Source organism: Heloderma suspectum, chromosome 2 (assembly GCF_057233095.1).
Source record: "Heloderma suspectum isolate Gila_16-S chromosome 2, 16-S_ref, whole genome shotgun sequence".
NCBI classification, from domain to species: domain Eukaryota; kingdom Metazoa; phylum Chordata; class Lepidosauria; order Squamata; family Helodermatidae; genus Heloderma; species Heloderma suspectum.
The window spans coordinates 202240924-202258207 of record NC_139459.1 but is presented as its reverse complement, the minus strand read 5'-3'; the positions used below and the strand labels follow the sequence as shown (position 1 = coordinate 202258207).

Sequence of the window (17284 nt, the reverse complement as noted above, 5' to 3'; positions counted from 1 at the left end):
GGGGGTGGGGGGTAGACAATGTCATCTTTCATTTATAACTCTCCTGTGTTTCCCCACCGCTTCTTCCATCTCTTTTCTTCCACAAAAAAAATGTTAGGGAGGAAAAGATGGAATAGCTCACACAATGACTTCTAATTCATAGCGCTAGGAGCTGTCTGTCAGGAAGCAACCTCTATTCTATCTTCTAGGCTGAGAACCCTGTATATGAATTTCACTATTTCCCCAGGTTCTAGAGGGGCGTGGGATAGGGGCGTGCTAACCCCGCCCTCCTCAGCAGGGCAGTGGTGTCGTGCTCTGCAAGCTCCCCTTTTTAACAGCACACCTGTGCTCTGCTTGTGGTGCATTGTGGTCCACATCAATCTGAGAACGTCTTGGCTGCTTCTCCCACAGCCTGTATAAAACCAATCTCAGCCCAGTTCCAGCCCGTCACAGGAGAGATATGGAGCCCAGCAGGCTTCCAGAGATGAACAAGGACCCTTCCCAGCATTCCGTAACCCCGTTCTCAGATATCATGCCCTCTAAACCCACATCCCCATCTCTAACTTTCTGTCTACCCTTCCTGTTTCTATTGTACCAACAGCACACTGGACACCGCACTGGACACTCAAGGGGCACAGCCCTCCCTTACAATCTCCATTAGACAAGAAACTTGCAGAGCATCCCACATCTGTCCTTGCTCTTAACAAAGAGTTCCCTGCACCAGGGCTCACCTGTGATCTCTAGCACAGTCCGGAAGACACTGAGTTTTTCTGGGTCCAGGGCGCTTATGTTGTGATATGGGTCACTGTCAGAAAAGAGCAGAGTTGGTCAGAACCAATGGCTGACCTCAGACTGGGCCACCTTGAAAGGGAGCCCGATGGCATTCTTCTTCACAAGTGTCTTTACAAGATTACTGATTCTACTATATAATGCTTGCGCTTCATTCTTGGGCATGTTACTTTCCTTTTAGCCTCACCAGTTTGCCTTTGGGCAATGAGTTTTTCATGATTGGCCATGCCCCTGGCAGCCATGTTGCGAGAGTGCCCACAGCATTCTCCTAAAATTCCAACTGTGCCCATTGGCCCCAAAATGTTGGCGGCCACTGAATTATAGGATGATCATGACTTTACTTCACTGTGCATTATTTACATGACTGTGTGTCCATCCAAGGCTGCAATGAGCTTGCAAGACAGAATGAAAGCCCATTGAGCCCTTGGCTGTCAGACTCACCACACTGCAGCCCAATACATCTGGAGGGCACCAGGTTAGGGGGAGCTACTGTGGAGCAAATCCCTGCCCTCTGAGATTAACTTTCAATGTTCCAGATAGATTTTCAGTTGGCCCCAAGTTCCATTTTGCTTCAGATGGGAAAAAACTCACACTCCGCAGTTCAAAGGAATTCAGGGCCCACTGGGGTTCTATCTAGGACAGTGGTCCCCCCTGTTGCACAGCTGTTGGTCAAAAGTCATGCTCCTTCCCAGAGACGGCTGCATCACTGCTGAGTGAGGATTCCCTGAGCAGAACTAATGCTATGTGGCTCTCACTTACCCACTCTGTCCCACCTCACAAGTAGCGTTGTTTTAGCATTAGGCACACGATTCTTGTATACTTACCCTATCAGACCAGTGATAAGGAAGTCCAAGTTGCCCAAGATTTTGGTGCAGTTGATAAACTGGTGAATATTGCTGGAATCCACTGTCTGGTATCTGCTTCCAGCTCCAGTCCCTTCACAAGCTGGAGACAAGACAGGGTCAGTGATGAGTGTTCAGGGAGGTGAATGATACCAGTTTAACCTGCCACACCATACACTTCCCTGAAGCTGTAGGGAGAGGCAAGGATGTCTTGGAAACTGGGATCTGCCCCACTTTGGAACGTCTACAAGTTAGGGGCCCAATTCCCACTTTACTTTTTGGAATCAAGGTCTGTATTCCCAAGGACTAAGTGCACATGTCCCATAAAAGGCACAGGGTACACAGGTGTAGAATTACACCATAGCTCAGCGGTAGAGCCCCTGCTTTGCATGCAGAAGGTCCCAGGTTCAATCCCCGGCTTCTCCAGGTAGGGCTGAAAAAAAATTCCTGCCTGCAACCCTGGAGAGCCACTGTTGACAATACTGAGCTCGATGGTCTGATTCAGTATAAAGCAGCTTCCTATGTTCTCATGTCTCTTAAAGAAACTCAGAAGCGGCAGCCCAATACTTTCCCAGCCAACTCTTCCAAGATTTAGAAAAGAGAGAGAGATGCAGCAAATTGGACATGCTATGCATGGCCTTCACGCTTGACAGGAGCATATGGCCCTGAATGGCCCGCCAAGCAGAGAAGCTGGAAGTCTCAATATCCCTTCCTATTTGACTTTGCATTCCGACACCCAAGAAAGTCCATGGCTAACATGTCACAGCAAGGCGCTCAGCCTCCAGGATCCCTTCAGGCACTCCAGCCAATGTGGCTGTTCATCCCATTCCTACCTTTCGGGCAGAGTCCCTCACACTGCTCGCATATCTTCTGGCCATTTTTTTCCACCTCCATTTTGTCATTCGGGCAGGTCCGGACACACGAGCTCCGATCCACCACAAAATTATCTGCAGGGATTGTGAAAGGAGGTGTGAGGTAACAGGGGAAGAAAGAAAATATATGGAACTAGTAGCTGGAAACCCTTGGGCTGCCTCTAGGTTTGAGAGAAGAGCATAGGATGGTTGGCCCTCATGTTCAAAGAGAGGACTGCTTAATAGCTGAACATTGGAAACCTGAAGAACGTAACACTGAAATCTTGGTACATGGAGCTGTAGCGGAGAGCTACAGCAGAAAAACTGATGTACTACGTGAAATTAGCTGAACACAAAGTCAAAATATCCGCCTTTTATAAAATATGGCATGATTTTATTTGATATACAAATCAGGGACATATGCAGAAACATCTATCAAAGCCTTTCCTCAAATTATGGAAAAGAGAGTAAATATGATTTGTTACTATGAAGAACCATCAAGAAAACCTCCAAGCAGCCAGTGGATCCCTCCAATCTTTTTTGCCTGTAAAGTGGAAAAACGTTGAATGTACTACTCTCTATCAATAACTAAATTTAAGTTCAATGTATTTTTCCCATTTGTTTGTTTGTTTGTCTTTGGGTGTATCCAATGTTAGTCCTACTTAGAACAGACCCATTGAAATTATTGGGACATCAGCTAGCCACTAAAGTCCAATTCATTTCAATGGGTCTACTCTAAGCAGGACTAACATTAGATACTACTCTTTGTATTTGGAAAACCAATTAAAAATTAACACATCAAAAAGAGAGAGAGAGTTGGGAGACAGAAATCTGAGTTACCATCTCCAGCTCTGAAAGGGGAGAGGGATCTAGCAGGGCACTGTATGGAAGGGGAACTGGGAGTCCTGATTCCCAAATGCCCCCCAAAGAATGCAACCTTCTTCTGCTTCAGTGTGAGAATTGGAATGGCAGAAGGCAGTGTATGAGGATGATATGGCAAAGGTTTTCAAACCACAACGAGCCTTCACAGATCAAAGCAAAATGTACATGCTTTTTAAAAAATGCAAAGCAACCATTTCAGCTATTGTGACCCTCGGCTCATCCTGGGAACAGTCAAGACTAAATTTTAAAAAATGTGTTTGGGCTCAGGAAGGAACAAAACAATAAAGGAAAAACAGCTTGTGCAAAATTAGGGGATATCCATTTGATACTCAGCAGCATCAGTCAAGTGCTACTTCCAACAAGAGAAGCATATAGCATGCACATGAGTGCATGCACACACATGCGCACACAGATATGGAGGGGCTATGAAGCTGCTTATCCATCCCTTACCAAACTTCTAAGCCTCCCTAAGATGACTCACATCATATTGAGATATATGGAATCTCATTTCCTGTGTTACCTCCCTATACCTGTCTGAGAGCCAGTTCAAAAATTACACACCCTACACAAGTTGACATATGGAAACTAATTCTGCACGGTGGCTCTTAACCAACCATGGCACCAGCCAAATCTTGCGGTGGTCCATGCCAGCATGCACATTCCAGGCAGCTGCTGCTGTGAGGATTCTCCATACAATTGGGCCAGTGTAAATGGTTAAGAGGCTGATAAACACTACGGCCCTCTCCACTGAGTTCTGCGAAAACTGGAGTAGCTTCCATAATGGCTGTGTTGGCCTTAGAAAGGTGACACTCCACTCCATGGAAGAGCCCCCACTTTGGTGTGTGAGAGACAGCCACTCCCTGATCACTATAACCGCTTCCCAGGACTTACGTGGGCAGTTTTTGACACAGAAGCCACCATACTGGTATTTGACGTCAGGGTTGGGCTCCAGCTGGAAGGTTTGCCTGTTGTAGATCAAGGGCCGGGGGCAGAGCGTTTCACAGGCCCCACTATCATTGAAGTGCCGGCAGGCCTGGGATTGGAGAAAGGATGTCGTAGAAAGACAGATGAGACTCTGGCCCTCATTGTTCCAGGCCAAGAGGCCAAACACTATGTCCTAATCAAAGGCAGGCTACCCCTATCCTGGCAGCACACAAAACTGAACTAATCCCATGGAGACACAGCCTTAGGGGCCCAGTGGGAAACAGCAGCCTTTTCAGCAGCTTTCACATCCCTGATATCCCACTGAACACTGGGACTGCAGGAAGATGGGACTTGTAGCTAAGTGTGGAAAGAAGCTGAGGCAGAAGGACAGTGAGAAAGGGTACTTGCGCTCTGGAAAACCTAAAGGTGAGGGGCTGGGCTGATGGCATGATTGTGCAAAGATAGTCAGTAGTATGATGGTGCTTGGCTGGCAGGTTGTGGGGGGCAAAAGAAAACAGGGCAGATATGCAGGAGAGAGCATGGAGGTGGAGGCAGGATGGCGCTCTCTGTAAATACAAGCATTCCTGATGGATGGCAGTACTGAGAGAGCTGGCATTGCTACAGTAGTAATCATGAGAGATGTCTGTAAGAAGTGAGGTGCCAGAGATTGTGAGGCCCAACCTGGGTCCTCCCCAGGTGGCCGGATTCCCTACACACAAACATACAGATCCAGACATTCAAAACACACAGTCCCTCCACAGGGCCACCTACCATCACGGACCTCAGGAGGGAGGGAGGGTGGAGTAGGGAGAGAGAGAGAGAGAGAGAGAGAGAGAGAGAGAGGCAGGTGAAGCAGACTTCAGAGCCTCCCAAAGCTGGACCCACCCCACCCTGGGATGATCCAACTGCCCTGTGAGAAGTATTCCAGGAGAGAAAGGCAGGCAAAGGAGAGCTCAGAGCCTGCACACCTGGACTCCCCTCCACCCCCGACACCACCGCTGGGCCATCTACCATCAACAGCTCTGTAGAAAAGATTCTGTGAGAGGGAGGGAGGGAGGGAGATCAGGGTGACACCAGACCCCTACTTCTGCCCCAGCTGGACTCTCCCTGTCCCCAGGGCCATCTTCCACCAACTGCCCGGTGGGGAGGATCCTGATGATTCTTTCCGTAATCTGTTAATACTGTTTATTGCAATTTTGTTATTTTTATGCTACTTAAAAGCCGCCTTGGTAGGATTTGTAACCTGAAAGGTGGCATATAAATAATTGTAATTAATAAATGAAAGAAAACTGCATCACCACCTCCACCACCACCACCATCTCCTCAGCTTCCTCCTTGACACAACCCAGACATAGAAACCCTACCCACGGAAAGCAGGAGAGGCCTGTTTACATACAAAACACTCTGTCTTGAGAGAACCAGTGCAGCCCCCTGCACATTCATCGTGGCAGCATTCGTTGGGGTTGGGGCCAAAGCAGCGTCCGTTGCACTGGGGGGCACAGATGGACTTGGTCACTGTGGTAGAGGGGGAAAATGATTGGGGAGAAGCAGTCAGTGCCATAGTGCCTTCCACCACTCTAAGAGTCAGCTCCCCCTTTCCTCCCCCAGGCCCGCCCTGGGGACCCTGGACACATAACACAGAACTGCTTAATGTGGATTGGTTACCCCTCAACACAGGGCCTTTCCACATGATGGTGAAGAGTGTAAGCCAAGCATTTTATTCTTAGCATGATACTCATGCAAGCCCTGATCCAAAAGCCAGCCCTGTGATCCTGTATCCCCGCCCACACAGTGAATGGGAATGGGGCCGAGGAAGGGGTTGGAGAGGCCACTTCGCTAGCATTCACAACTTGGCATTTTAAAAGGGGGCTGCTTGTGTGCTTCTGGCCTGGCTTGGCACAGATGGGGAGTGCAGAGCCAGCAAGGAAATAAGCAAAACGTTAATTTAAAAAATAAACTTAAAGATTCCTGGTAGGATGGGATGTGTGCATGTGCACATGCATGTGCAGCTTTACTGGTAAGACGTTAACATTGGATTAATGCCCTACATTGGGAAAATGCATCGAGGACATTTTTTAAAAGAATCCAGAAGCTCACAAATGCTGCTGGCACAGGGGAGTAGGTTGTGTTCACTATGAATAGCATAGAAAATAGCCCTATCCACCTTAAATCTCAGCCAGCTCTCTTCACAAAGTCACAAAAGCAATGGATGCACCAGCTGGGGAAAGAATCACATTTCCCCAGGCATAAAACGGTGCATATCCAGTGCTGGGACAACAAGATACCTCCACAACACAAGCAGGAACACACTGAAGGAAGGAGCCCATCCGGACTGTGTGTTAGTGACTGAGCAGCGACTGTGTACTTGGGCTGCAGTCCTACCCAGGAGTAAAGCCCACTGAACAGAATGGGCTGTACTTCTGCACAGACATGTATAAGATCGCACTGTCAGGGTACTAAAAGCTGTGCAGAACGGCCAACAGTTTGACTGCCTATTTGCCTATCTGAAATTTGAAAAGAAAGAGTAGGAAAAGGGTGGATTCTCCTCCTGCCTCTTGGACATCACTTTCCATGTGTGTGACGTGAGCAGAGGTTATTGTTAGGGATGGCACTGTGTAAAATCCATTCCGTCAGTGTTTCATGGATTGTCAGGTGCCTCTCGTTCCGTCATCCGCCCACTGACAGAATCAGATTTTTTTTAGTTTCCGAATTTGTGCAAATTCACATGTGCAAAAATGTGCAAATTCCCCCCAAAATGAGCATTTTCATGCTTTAGTCTATGGGGGAAATGCACATTTTTTGGCCATTTTTTAAAATTGTGTATTTTTCTACAATGAAATTTGCACAAAATTCCCAACAGTTAGAAAAATGGTTCGCAAGCCCACGGAACGCACCCAACAGAGGAAAAGCCAGTCCGCTGCAGAATCTGCAGGTCAGATTAATTAAAATACAAACTCATTTCGTTATGTTATGGATTTCTCTGACATCCCTAGTTATAATTCACATGAGTAATTCAGAGACATTAAATGAACAGGGGTAATTAATGCGGACTAAAAGGCTGGGATCTTGTGTAAGGTGCCTGTGTATGGGATCTTGTGTATGGATCCCCCTAGTTTGGGGAACATCCTTGGGCTTTTGCTAATCAGGACTGAGTGGGTTTATAGACAGAGTCAAATCAACGCAGAGACCCAGTTTACACGATCATTTTCAGCCGCAGTGGCTTAAATAAGCCAACAAATCACCTACAATCCTAAAACAGTCCATGGGTTCTGGGTGGCTTGTTAGCCACACCTTCACCGGGTTCAGATGACACAACTCTCTACGAGTGGGGATGGGATATGGAACATGCGCCCAGGGGCGCCCGGCATATGCCACAAATGGCAGTGGCTTATTTAAGCCATTGTGGTTGAAAATGATTGTGTGAACCCACCATTTTCTCCATTTCCCCCCTCACTGGAGCATTTCCTGCTCTCTGACCTCTGCGTTTCCAGTTTGGTTGTTAGAGGGGCAGTTACGTATCACCTGCTCTAAGCAGACAGGGAGATCCATTAAAATAGCTGTCACGTCTTTCCTTTTTGAACTTGGAATCAGAGCCATCCGTCACATGCCAAGTCCCAGATGACTGTTCTTGTCCTTAAAAGGCCCTGAGAAGAGCTCAGTGCCAGCTTCTCACCCAAGGACCAGTGGCGTAGTGGAGCCAGGGCTTGCGGGATGCAGCGCTGGCCCTCTTTTATTAGAAGGGATGCTGACATCATCTGCCACCACCCTCAGGCTTCCTCGTTCCCTCTGAGCTTAGCTGCAATTCTCACAGTATTCGGGGGGAAATGAATATATTGTTCCCTCTTGTAACGTGAAGAATTTTGCTGTGGCTTGGTCTTAAGAACATAAGAAGAGCCCTGCTGCATCAGACCCAGGGTCCATCTAGTCCAGCATTCTGTTCACACAGTGGACAACGAGCTGTCAACCAGGAACCCATGAGCAGGACACAAGTGCAACAGCACCCTCCCGCCCCCCCACCATGTTCCCCAGCAACTGGTGTACTGCCTCTGGTAATGGGCAATTAAGACCCATTAGCTTTACAAAAGACCTGCTCCTCTGGTGCTAAGTAAATGTGCTAGAACTGCTTTGTTAATATGAATCAAGGGGGTGCCTGAATGTTTGGACTCTCCTTGGGGGCATGGCTATGGGGACTGTCATGCACTTCAAAACTGACCACTACATCACTGACAAGCACTCTACCTCAATTAGGGCTAGAGACACCGTAATGCTTACATTTTTGACAGTCCTTGGCACCGGGACCCCAGCAGTGCCCGTTACAGTTCACATGGCACGCAGTACCTACCCAGGGAGAAAAAAAGCACAGCATCAGCCACCTAAACCAGAGATTAGGATTGTGGTGTGTCAAGATAAGTTTATAATGCATGAGGCATGTGGGCCTCCTTCCCATGTGATTTTCTTATGCACATGGAATATTAAGGCAAATATCTTAAGATCTATTTAACTACTTTAGAATGGTTGTATGTGGGTCGACCTGAGCCCATCTGATCTAGCTGAATGTTTTAATTCCTTTTTTAAAACAATTCTGAGTTCAGGTTATTCTTTCACTACTACATCATTTCAAATAAATATATCAGTTAACTTCCATATTACATCCATTCATAAATAAAAATATTAACAAAAAAGACCTATAACATAATCAAATTTACCACTCAAATAGCTCCTAATAGTAAATAAGGTTTGACTGAATCTTGAACATTTTCATTCCAATATAAAATAAAGAGACTCAATTTTTCCATAGAAGAACTATTTACTAACCATCTTTCTCTGATTCTAATCAGTTAGTTAAATTCATCATGGAGGTCATATCCCACATCCTCATACACCAATCATCAATGGTTGATCTGGTTGAACTTTGACCAGGGAAACCAGTGTTCTAATCCTGCCTCTGCCATGAAGCTCTTTCAGTAGCTCGGAGCAATTTCTTGTCTATCAGACAAGCCTACCTCATAGGATTGTTGTGAAATAAAATGGAATAACCTCATGTACATTGCAATGAAGACTGAGGACATAGTCTGAAGGCACATGTTACAGCCACCTTGCTGAAGCTAAGCAGGTCTGGGCCTAGTCAATGTCTGGATGGAAGACTCCGTGGGAACCCCATGTACATTGCCTTGAACTCCATGAAGGAAAAAGTTAGGGTATAAATGTAGCCGGGAAAAGAAAAGGAAGGAAATGGTTCCATGCAATCTGGCAGCTACCTCTGAAGAATGACAGAAGAGCCCCCAAAATGGAGACTCTAGAAATTGGTGGGGAATAATCAAAAGGAGAAAAGAATTTGGGGCAGGGGGGGGGGGCAGGAATAGGACACAGACATATATAGCTCAGATGCCATCTTCCCATGTGCAGAGAGGGACAGTGTTGCACCTATTTCCCAAACAAACCGTATGTCCAATGCCTAGAAACCTACAACTTTAGGGGTGATCATGGCCTTTAAAGCCCCCTGTGCAAATGTACAACATTGAAAGGCCGGTCCTAAGAGAATACGAGTACATGCACACTACCGCTTTACTGGTAGCTGATACTCACACTTCATCCCATTGTCATGGACCACCGCCTGGAAGCGTGGGTCTCGGATGATGTCTCCCCAATCGATAGTGTCCACATGACACAGCCGGACGTTCCTCCCAATGTAGACACCCCCAGACAAGATTTCTGAAAGGCAAAAGGGACAGCTGTGACCACTTTCACTCCTTAAGATGAGATGAGTCCAAAGACCTGTGGTGAGGAACAACCATCATGCTGAGCTTTGAGATTGTCTCACGAATTCTGAGTCCCATTCGTCTTCTTATGGAAAGTACTAGAAGGCCAAACTGTGACGAGCATTCCCATTGACCCTTCAGCCCCTTTCAGACATTATATGAACACACAGGGAGAAGGGGAAATAGGATCATGTATATCCAACCTCTATGTATTGACACGAAGGTCTTAAAAGAGCCCCTGTGGGTACAACTGTACATAGGATTCTCTCTCTATCAGGGATGTGGCACCTCCAGCTCATGGGCGTGATCTGGCCCCTGGAGGTGCTGCATCCTGGAGGAATCCCTGCTGCTTCGTCCAATCTCACATCAGCAATAACAGTGGGGATGCGGGCAGGCGGCAGGGGACTTGACTAGCTCTGGGATGAGCGGCCACTCTTCCCAGTGTTGGCTAAGTGGCTTCATGAAGCATGCACCGTGGGGACAATGCTCACTGTGCAAAGCCAAGGGCTTGGCCGGCACTGGGAGGGGAGGCTGATCCTCCCAGCATTGGCTTAGTCCTTCTCATGGCGACCCCATGGGTATGATGTGCAACGCATGAAGCCAGGTACTCAGCCGGTGCTGGGAGGAGTGGTCACTCTCCCCAGGACCAGCCAAGCGGCTGCATGCAGCACATACCACCCAAAAGCAAGGGACTCAGCTGGCACCCGAGTCCCTTTCTCCCAGCACAAATAAAGGCAAAATGGCGGGAGGTGGGGGATGATGTCACCCAGCTCACAGAGAGCTGGGGGGGGCAATTCCCCCCTCCATTACAGTTCTGCACCCTACAGTATATGATTGGGTCCCTTGCTTTTTCAGGGTCCCTGACTTCACAGAGAAGTGCTATGTACCTACAGGGGCTCTTTTCAGATTTTAATATAAACATGTGGAGGTCAGGCATGTGCAGTCCCCCTCCCCACCACCACGCAGTCATATACCATGTGAAAGGGGCTAGGACAAACTCCCAAAGAGATGGCCTGTGTGAATTCTCTCCAGTATTATGGTAACATATATGCTCTCTTATTTGTCCCATCCTAACTCCAAAATGCCCTTTGGCTTCTTGTCTTACTCTCCTTTCTGTGCCTTCTCACAGAATCTCTTCATGCCTTTTCTCAAACAACTTCTTCAGCAAAGGGTGTGTGTGTGTGTGTGTGTGTGTGGGCGCAAATGCGCTGAACCAACATCTTTAACTCTAGGAGCCAGCCTCTTAGCAGACCGCATTTCCGCCAGACTTGTGAATCTTCTTTACCAGCAGAGGGCCTGTTCTCATGTACTCATGGCTCTAGGATCTATCTGTGTGTGCTTCAGGCCTCAAAGGCTTCTTCAGGCAGTGAAGAGAATGCAGATAATATCAATCTCCTACAAGCGGCTGGCAGTAGGAAGCTTCCGGACTGGCCAGGCTTCATTTAAATACTAATGTATTTATTTGTTTGTTTATTTATTACCTTTGTATTTGTTGGCTTGATCAGATTTATGCTTTCATACTTCCTGATTCTGGCCTCTATTGACCATGCTTCTGTTTACCTTTGCTGAGTCTAATCCAATGACTCTCCAGATCCTCTGGTTTATTTGCTTTGATTACCGATATGGAGTTCCAATCCTGCAAGGACTTTCATGGGGCTTACATCTGACAAAGCATTTCCCAAATTTCCATAACATCACCATCCTTGCTGGTCCACTGCCACTAGCCCCCCTCCCACTCCTTGCCAATTCCCCAATGCTTTCCGCAACTCTTACAGTCTATGCTACCTTGATAGCAGCAACCTCTTTTATGGAAGAAGCGCAGTACTTCTGCATTCATAGGGCTTAGTATACTGTTAGCAGCTTGAAAATGTATTCTAAGTACTAATAGCAGCCATGGCACGCCAAAGGCACTTTCCTAAAACAGGGAATGTTGCACGGGTAATTCTGAAAACCCATCATGTCTCCCCAGCCTGGGGTTGTTCTGTCAGCCGGCAGAAAGATCAAGCGATGGGAAAGCTGATAGACAGGTGTTGTCTCTTGGTGCCACAGTAGCTCAACAACAACAACATCAATATCAACCAAACAGGTTGGTTGGGGCAGGAACTTACAACATGCAGAGACCTGCTCCTGGTTGTCTGCCTTCCTCTTTAATTCTGCTGACATGAGCCCCAGGAACTCTCACTTCACACACAGCTTTCAGGGCTACCACCTCTAGTCATTTAGGAAGACTTCAAACTCAGCCAACCAGCAGTACTTAGCTGAAGGATATAGAGGCCCCTATGCAAAATCAGAGTTGGCCCACCCCACTCTTCTCCAATCCATATTCACACATGTATCCTCTGCCTGAATTCAGACTTAATATAGGTCAATACAGGGGTGGCACCCACCTGCTGTGATCCAGTGAAGAGAGAATTAAATTTGGATCTTGGGTTCAATCCCTGCTCTAGCCACAAACTCAGTGGCCCCCAAAGAACCTTGAGCTAAGCAACGGCCTGCATACGCATACCCACCAATTCACTGATCAACAGTCAGCTTTGATAGTGCTGATCACCTGTTCAGGGGAGGACAGGATGGGACTGGATTCCTTTGCAAAGAGCCGATCAGCACCAAGGCTGACCACGCTGAACATCTGCCAGGGCAGGGGGTGGATAGTTCTCCAGATGTTTTGGACTTCAATCCCAGCATTGCTGGCCGCTCACCATGCTGGCAAGGGCTTCTTGGAGGTGAAATACAAAACATCAAGAGATCTACCTTCTGCCTATCCCTCTGCTGGGGGATGCATGTACAGACCCAATCCAGCATGGATCCTCTTGTCCGCAGCCCTTGGTGCTGGTTGCAGATATTTTGTATCCTGTGCAGTACAAGCAGGAGTTGATCCGGCATGGGGAACCATGAGCAGAGATTATTTCCATATATAAATCACTCTTTCTCTACTGGGCCGCTTGCCTAAACAGAAGGGGAACACATGGTAGACACACATTTTCCTTTTTAATATTATCACTAGGAGACACTCAGGAGATAAGCAGTAAGTTTGTCTACCACGTAAAGTGTGAATCACCACAGTGAACACCGCCTTCACTCACAAGTCTGCCCACACTTTAAGATCAGCAACACAGGCCCTTCTCATTTGCCCACCTTTAAGGGCAGTTAAATGGACTAGTACACAAGTCAGGGCCTTTTCCACAGTGTCCCCTCTGGAGTGGGTTGCCATCAGGGGTCCAGTAGGACCCATCATTTGTTGCTGCTACTGCTGTTAACACTGTTGCTGTTTTTATTGTTGGCTTTTGTTGTTTTTATGTTTTTATTACTTTTAATATTTTAAATGTTTTATGTATTTTATTACTGGAAGCCACCTTGGAAGGGCTTCTGCCCTGAAAGGCAGCCAAGAAATATTTTAAAGAAATACAATAAAAAATAAAAATCACTGCAAGCTTTTAGGAAGTCCTTGAATACTTGTTTTCTCTGGCTTTTTCCTGATCATGTTTTATTGGACTCTTCTGTGTCTTTAGGTACACTTCTGTTTTAAATTTTAGTACTGTCTAGGCTAGATGTTTTATTGCTGGTGTTTGTTGATTTTATGAATTTTTGCTGTTTTATCACCGTATGAATTTTTACTGTATGGGACTTTATTGTGTCAGCTGCCTTGGGATGACAATGCCCTGAAAAGCAGCCCAGAAATATTTGAAATACATAAATACAATTTGTAGCACCTTCAGCATCATAATTACTCCAATACGGCAACCAACTAAATCTGAGGTTTCTTATGGTTCCCAAATCTGGACAGGAAGTCAAGTGTAGTGGATGAGAAAGCAGGTCAAAGCACAAGCACTATATTGTGACAATGGGTTCTGGAAAATAACTGAGATTTGCGCTGAAGGAATTCTCCTGAAATGCCTTTCAAAGACATGCTTTACAATGTCTGAAACAGGGCTTGTGGGTTTTGGTCATCTGACTAGCCAATGAAGGACACAAAAGAGCCCTTGCTGTGTCAGAGGCATGCAGCGTATTCTGGGCATTGGAAATGCTCTGACAGACAGCCCACTGAATCCCTTGGCCTGCTCTGCTCCTCTACTGATTGTAGGCAGAATCGATAGACCTGCCTAGGTGGCATAATCGACACAGCTGGGCTCCCAATGTCGCTGTTGAGACATCCTGGGTGCAAAGCTGCATGCCTTTTCCAGAACAATTCCTGCCACTGTGCACTGCAGTCAAACGAAAACTGCAAGCATCTGGGCAGCCCTTAACAGACCTGGCATAACGTGCTGGTTTTCGAACCATCAGCACGACACTAGGGCACACTCAGGTCGCTATTCCAAGCCCCAAGCAAGGCGAACATCCACCGCTGCGAGTTTTCCTTCCCCTTCTGCCTATTCCTTCCCTTGCAAGATAATCCCAGCAATCTTTCATAATGGATTTTTTAAAAAAATGTTCTTAAGTGAGAAGTGGGAAGAGCTGTGGCAGTTGCATCTCACAGCCAGTTGAGTTGGCGCAGTCCTGCTTCCTACAGTCCAAAACTGCGTAGGTCCCCCCACAGCAACACCATTTCCTCAGCTAATTCCATTTTCTCCACTGCAATTGGAGTTGACCTTGAGCAGGGACTCCAACCCAAGCTGTGCATAAGTCTCTAACCTGTTGTACAACTTCAGGCCCAGCCAGTTAAAGGGCAGAGTGGTATGATTGGCCCATAAACCTGCTTCTTGGAACTGATAAAGTGGCAGTTATGTTAATCCTGAGAGCTAATTGGCTAAGTGGTTCCATACATTCTTTCGGTTGATTGAACTTTCACCCCCAGATCAGAGGGCGAAGCTGTTCTCTCTGATACAATCAGAAGTTCAGAGGCTTGGCAACAGAGGAGTAGAGCTGCAGGTTGCCAGTTAGAATCTTTGGATCAGTGGCTGATGGGAATTAAACAAGGATGTTTTCTGTCCTCATTGTGAAGCTGTCATTTTATTAGGGTTGCCACCATAGACTGGCAGCACCAACCTCTCTCTGAGACACTGCAAATTGGCCGGGTGATGGTGTATAAAGAGAGCTTGTCACATTCTACTGTTGAAACACTGAAAGCTTATTTTTCCCAGGGTTCTGTGTAATCTACAGTGCTGCACAAGCAGAGAGGGGAAAGTGAAATTTTATACTGGACATAGAATAAAAGGTCACTGAAGCCCCCAGCACAGGGCACTAAAGCCCCAGCCCCCAACTTCACAGAATCCTTCTGAGCTCCCTTGTGGATTTAGGCCTTCTCAGTCTTACGAGTTAACAATGAAAGTTTAGATTCTCATAGGATTGCCATGTTTGTTCTCAAAAGTCTTGTCACCTTAATCTGTGGGCCTCTATTCAGGCTCTGTTCTATATGTGGATAAAGCAAATGCATGAGGAGAAGAAGCACTCCAGCCCTGCCACTCTCCTTTGTCGGGTTTTCACCATCAACTCATGGAGGGCAAGAGTCTGAAGAGGAGAGCCTCCTTTGTCCGTGGAGGCTCTCCACGTGAGCCAGAATGCTGAAAAATCCACATTCTGGCTTGCATGGAGAACCCCACGGTTACAAGAGGCTCTCCTCTTTGGTGTTGCCCTCCACGCATTGAGGGCAACAGACGTGATGGGGCGGGGGGCTGGAGCGGTGGAAACAGGTGGCTCTGAATGTGCTCACGGTTTCAGTCAGAACCAGTCAGAACCCTAAAGGAGCTATCCAAGGTGCGAAGCTTTGCACCTTGGGTAGCTGTTTTAGAGCTCTTTTAGAGCTCTGACTGGTTCTGATTGAAACCCGGAGTGGATTCACTACCCCATTGACATCGGAGCCACCAGCCTCCACTGGGCTGGAGCACTCCGTCTCCTCACCCATTTGTTTTATCCACATACAGACGCCTGAATAGGGCTTGAGCATGTACAGACCGCATTTCTCTTCCAATTAGAATCCGCTTTAGAACAATCAATATAAGGACAGAGTACCTTTAAAAGTATGTAAATGCCACTTCTGAAGGGCACCTTCCTTCCTTCCTTTTGTTCATTCTTTCTTAATACACATTTCATCTGATGTTCCATCATCCTAGTCTGGTAAGTGACCAGAAGGAAGAAATCCTGGCCTCTTGGGGATCTTAGACTCAGGACTGTGCAGGAGCTACTGCTAGAAGATGTATTCCAAGATCCAAGAGAATACAGCCAAGGAGACTCTGCCTAAAGGGTTAATTCTGTCTGGCAGCTCCATAAGATCAGGCTGTTGTTCAGTGTAGAGATGAACCATCCAAGATCTGGTTTGATCTGTAGCCAATGGCTGAATGTTGCTATTGAAGGATGAAAGAGCCTTAGATCAAGACTGAGACTCTGTGCCCACCATTTCAAACCTCTAGACTCATTCAATATAGCTGAGATTACTAATACATTTAATATTTACTTTAAAAATAGACACTTCAAAATCCTTCTTGCATATCATACTGTTGATACAAACCCTATGGTCTAATTATACTGCCTTTCATCCTTCTGTTCCCCTTCCCTACAAAATATAACGGTGAAGAGGGCTAGCGACAGATGCTAAGGCAAGTGCCCAAAAGTCACAAGTAAGGGGCACGTCTGCACTGCGTAATTGTTACAGCTTCCATCAGCGAACCCTATGAACTCTAGGTGAAGGTGCTAGGTATTCTCTGATAGACAGCCAAACTCTCATTACAAAGCTACAACTCACAGAGTTCCCTGGGGAGGAGGCAACCCATAACATTTTGACCGGTGTAAGCATATTGTGTGGATAGGCCCTTACTGACAACTAGTGCAAGGGTGATGGGGGGAGGGGCTCTTCCTTCATCCTACTTTAAGAAATTGAAGCTACTATTTTTTTCTGAATAAAGTTCAGAAGTCAACTGCACAGATTACAATAACGGAGGAACCATTTGTAAAGCTTGTTTCTTAAACTTTTAAAAATCATAATAATTTTGTCTTGAAAATATTATTTTTATTCTTTTTTCGCATTTGAATGCCACCCTTCAGAGCAGCGTTCATGCAATTATCCCCTGTTATCCTCACAACAATCAGTCGAGTTAAGCAGGATTGACTGAGAAATATTGATCAGCCAAAGTCACCCAGGGAACTTCATGGCTGAGCAGGCATCTGAACTGTGGTCTACTGACCCATGTGCAACAGTAACCACTACTCTGCACTAGTTTCTCCCTTGTACAAGTCTAGCACTCAATCCACTACAACACAGGGCCCTTGTTAAATAAGGGCTTGCACCCCTAACCAATAAATCTCTGCTCCAGATGTGTTGATAATC

At 46.6% G+C, this 17284-nt stretch overlaps 1 protein-coding gene across 1 annotated transcript in view; it reads right to left on the bottom strand.

Moving 5' to 3' along the window:
- Window positions 1–17284, bottom strand: part of ERBB3 (erb-b2 receptor tyrosine kinase 3) — a 78200-nt gene that overhangs the window by 24676 nt on the left and 36240 nt on the right. The window contains exons 13-19 of the mRNA XM_084829773.1: window positions 9854–9979; window positions 8540–8605; window positions 5664–5782; window positions 4235–4376; window positions 2444–2557; window positions 1593–1713; window positions 711–784 (exon numbers count right to left, since the gene is read on the bottom strand). Coding sequence (XP_084685899.1) covers window positions 711–784; window positions 1593–1713; window positions 2444–2557; window positions 4235–4376; window positions 5664–5782; window positions 8540–8605; window positions 9854–9979 — 762 coding nt within the window. The remainder of the gene's footprint in view (window positions 1–710; window positions 785–1592; window positions 1714–2443; window positions 2558–4234; window positions 4377–5663; window positions 5783–8539; window positions 8606–9853; window positions 9980–17284) is intronic.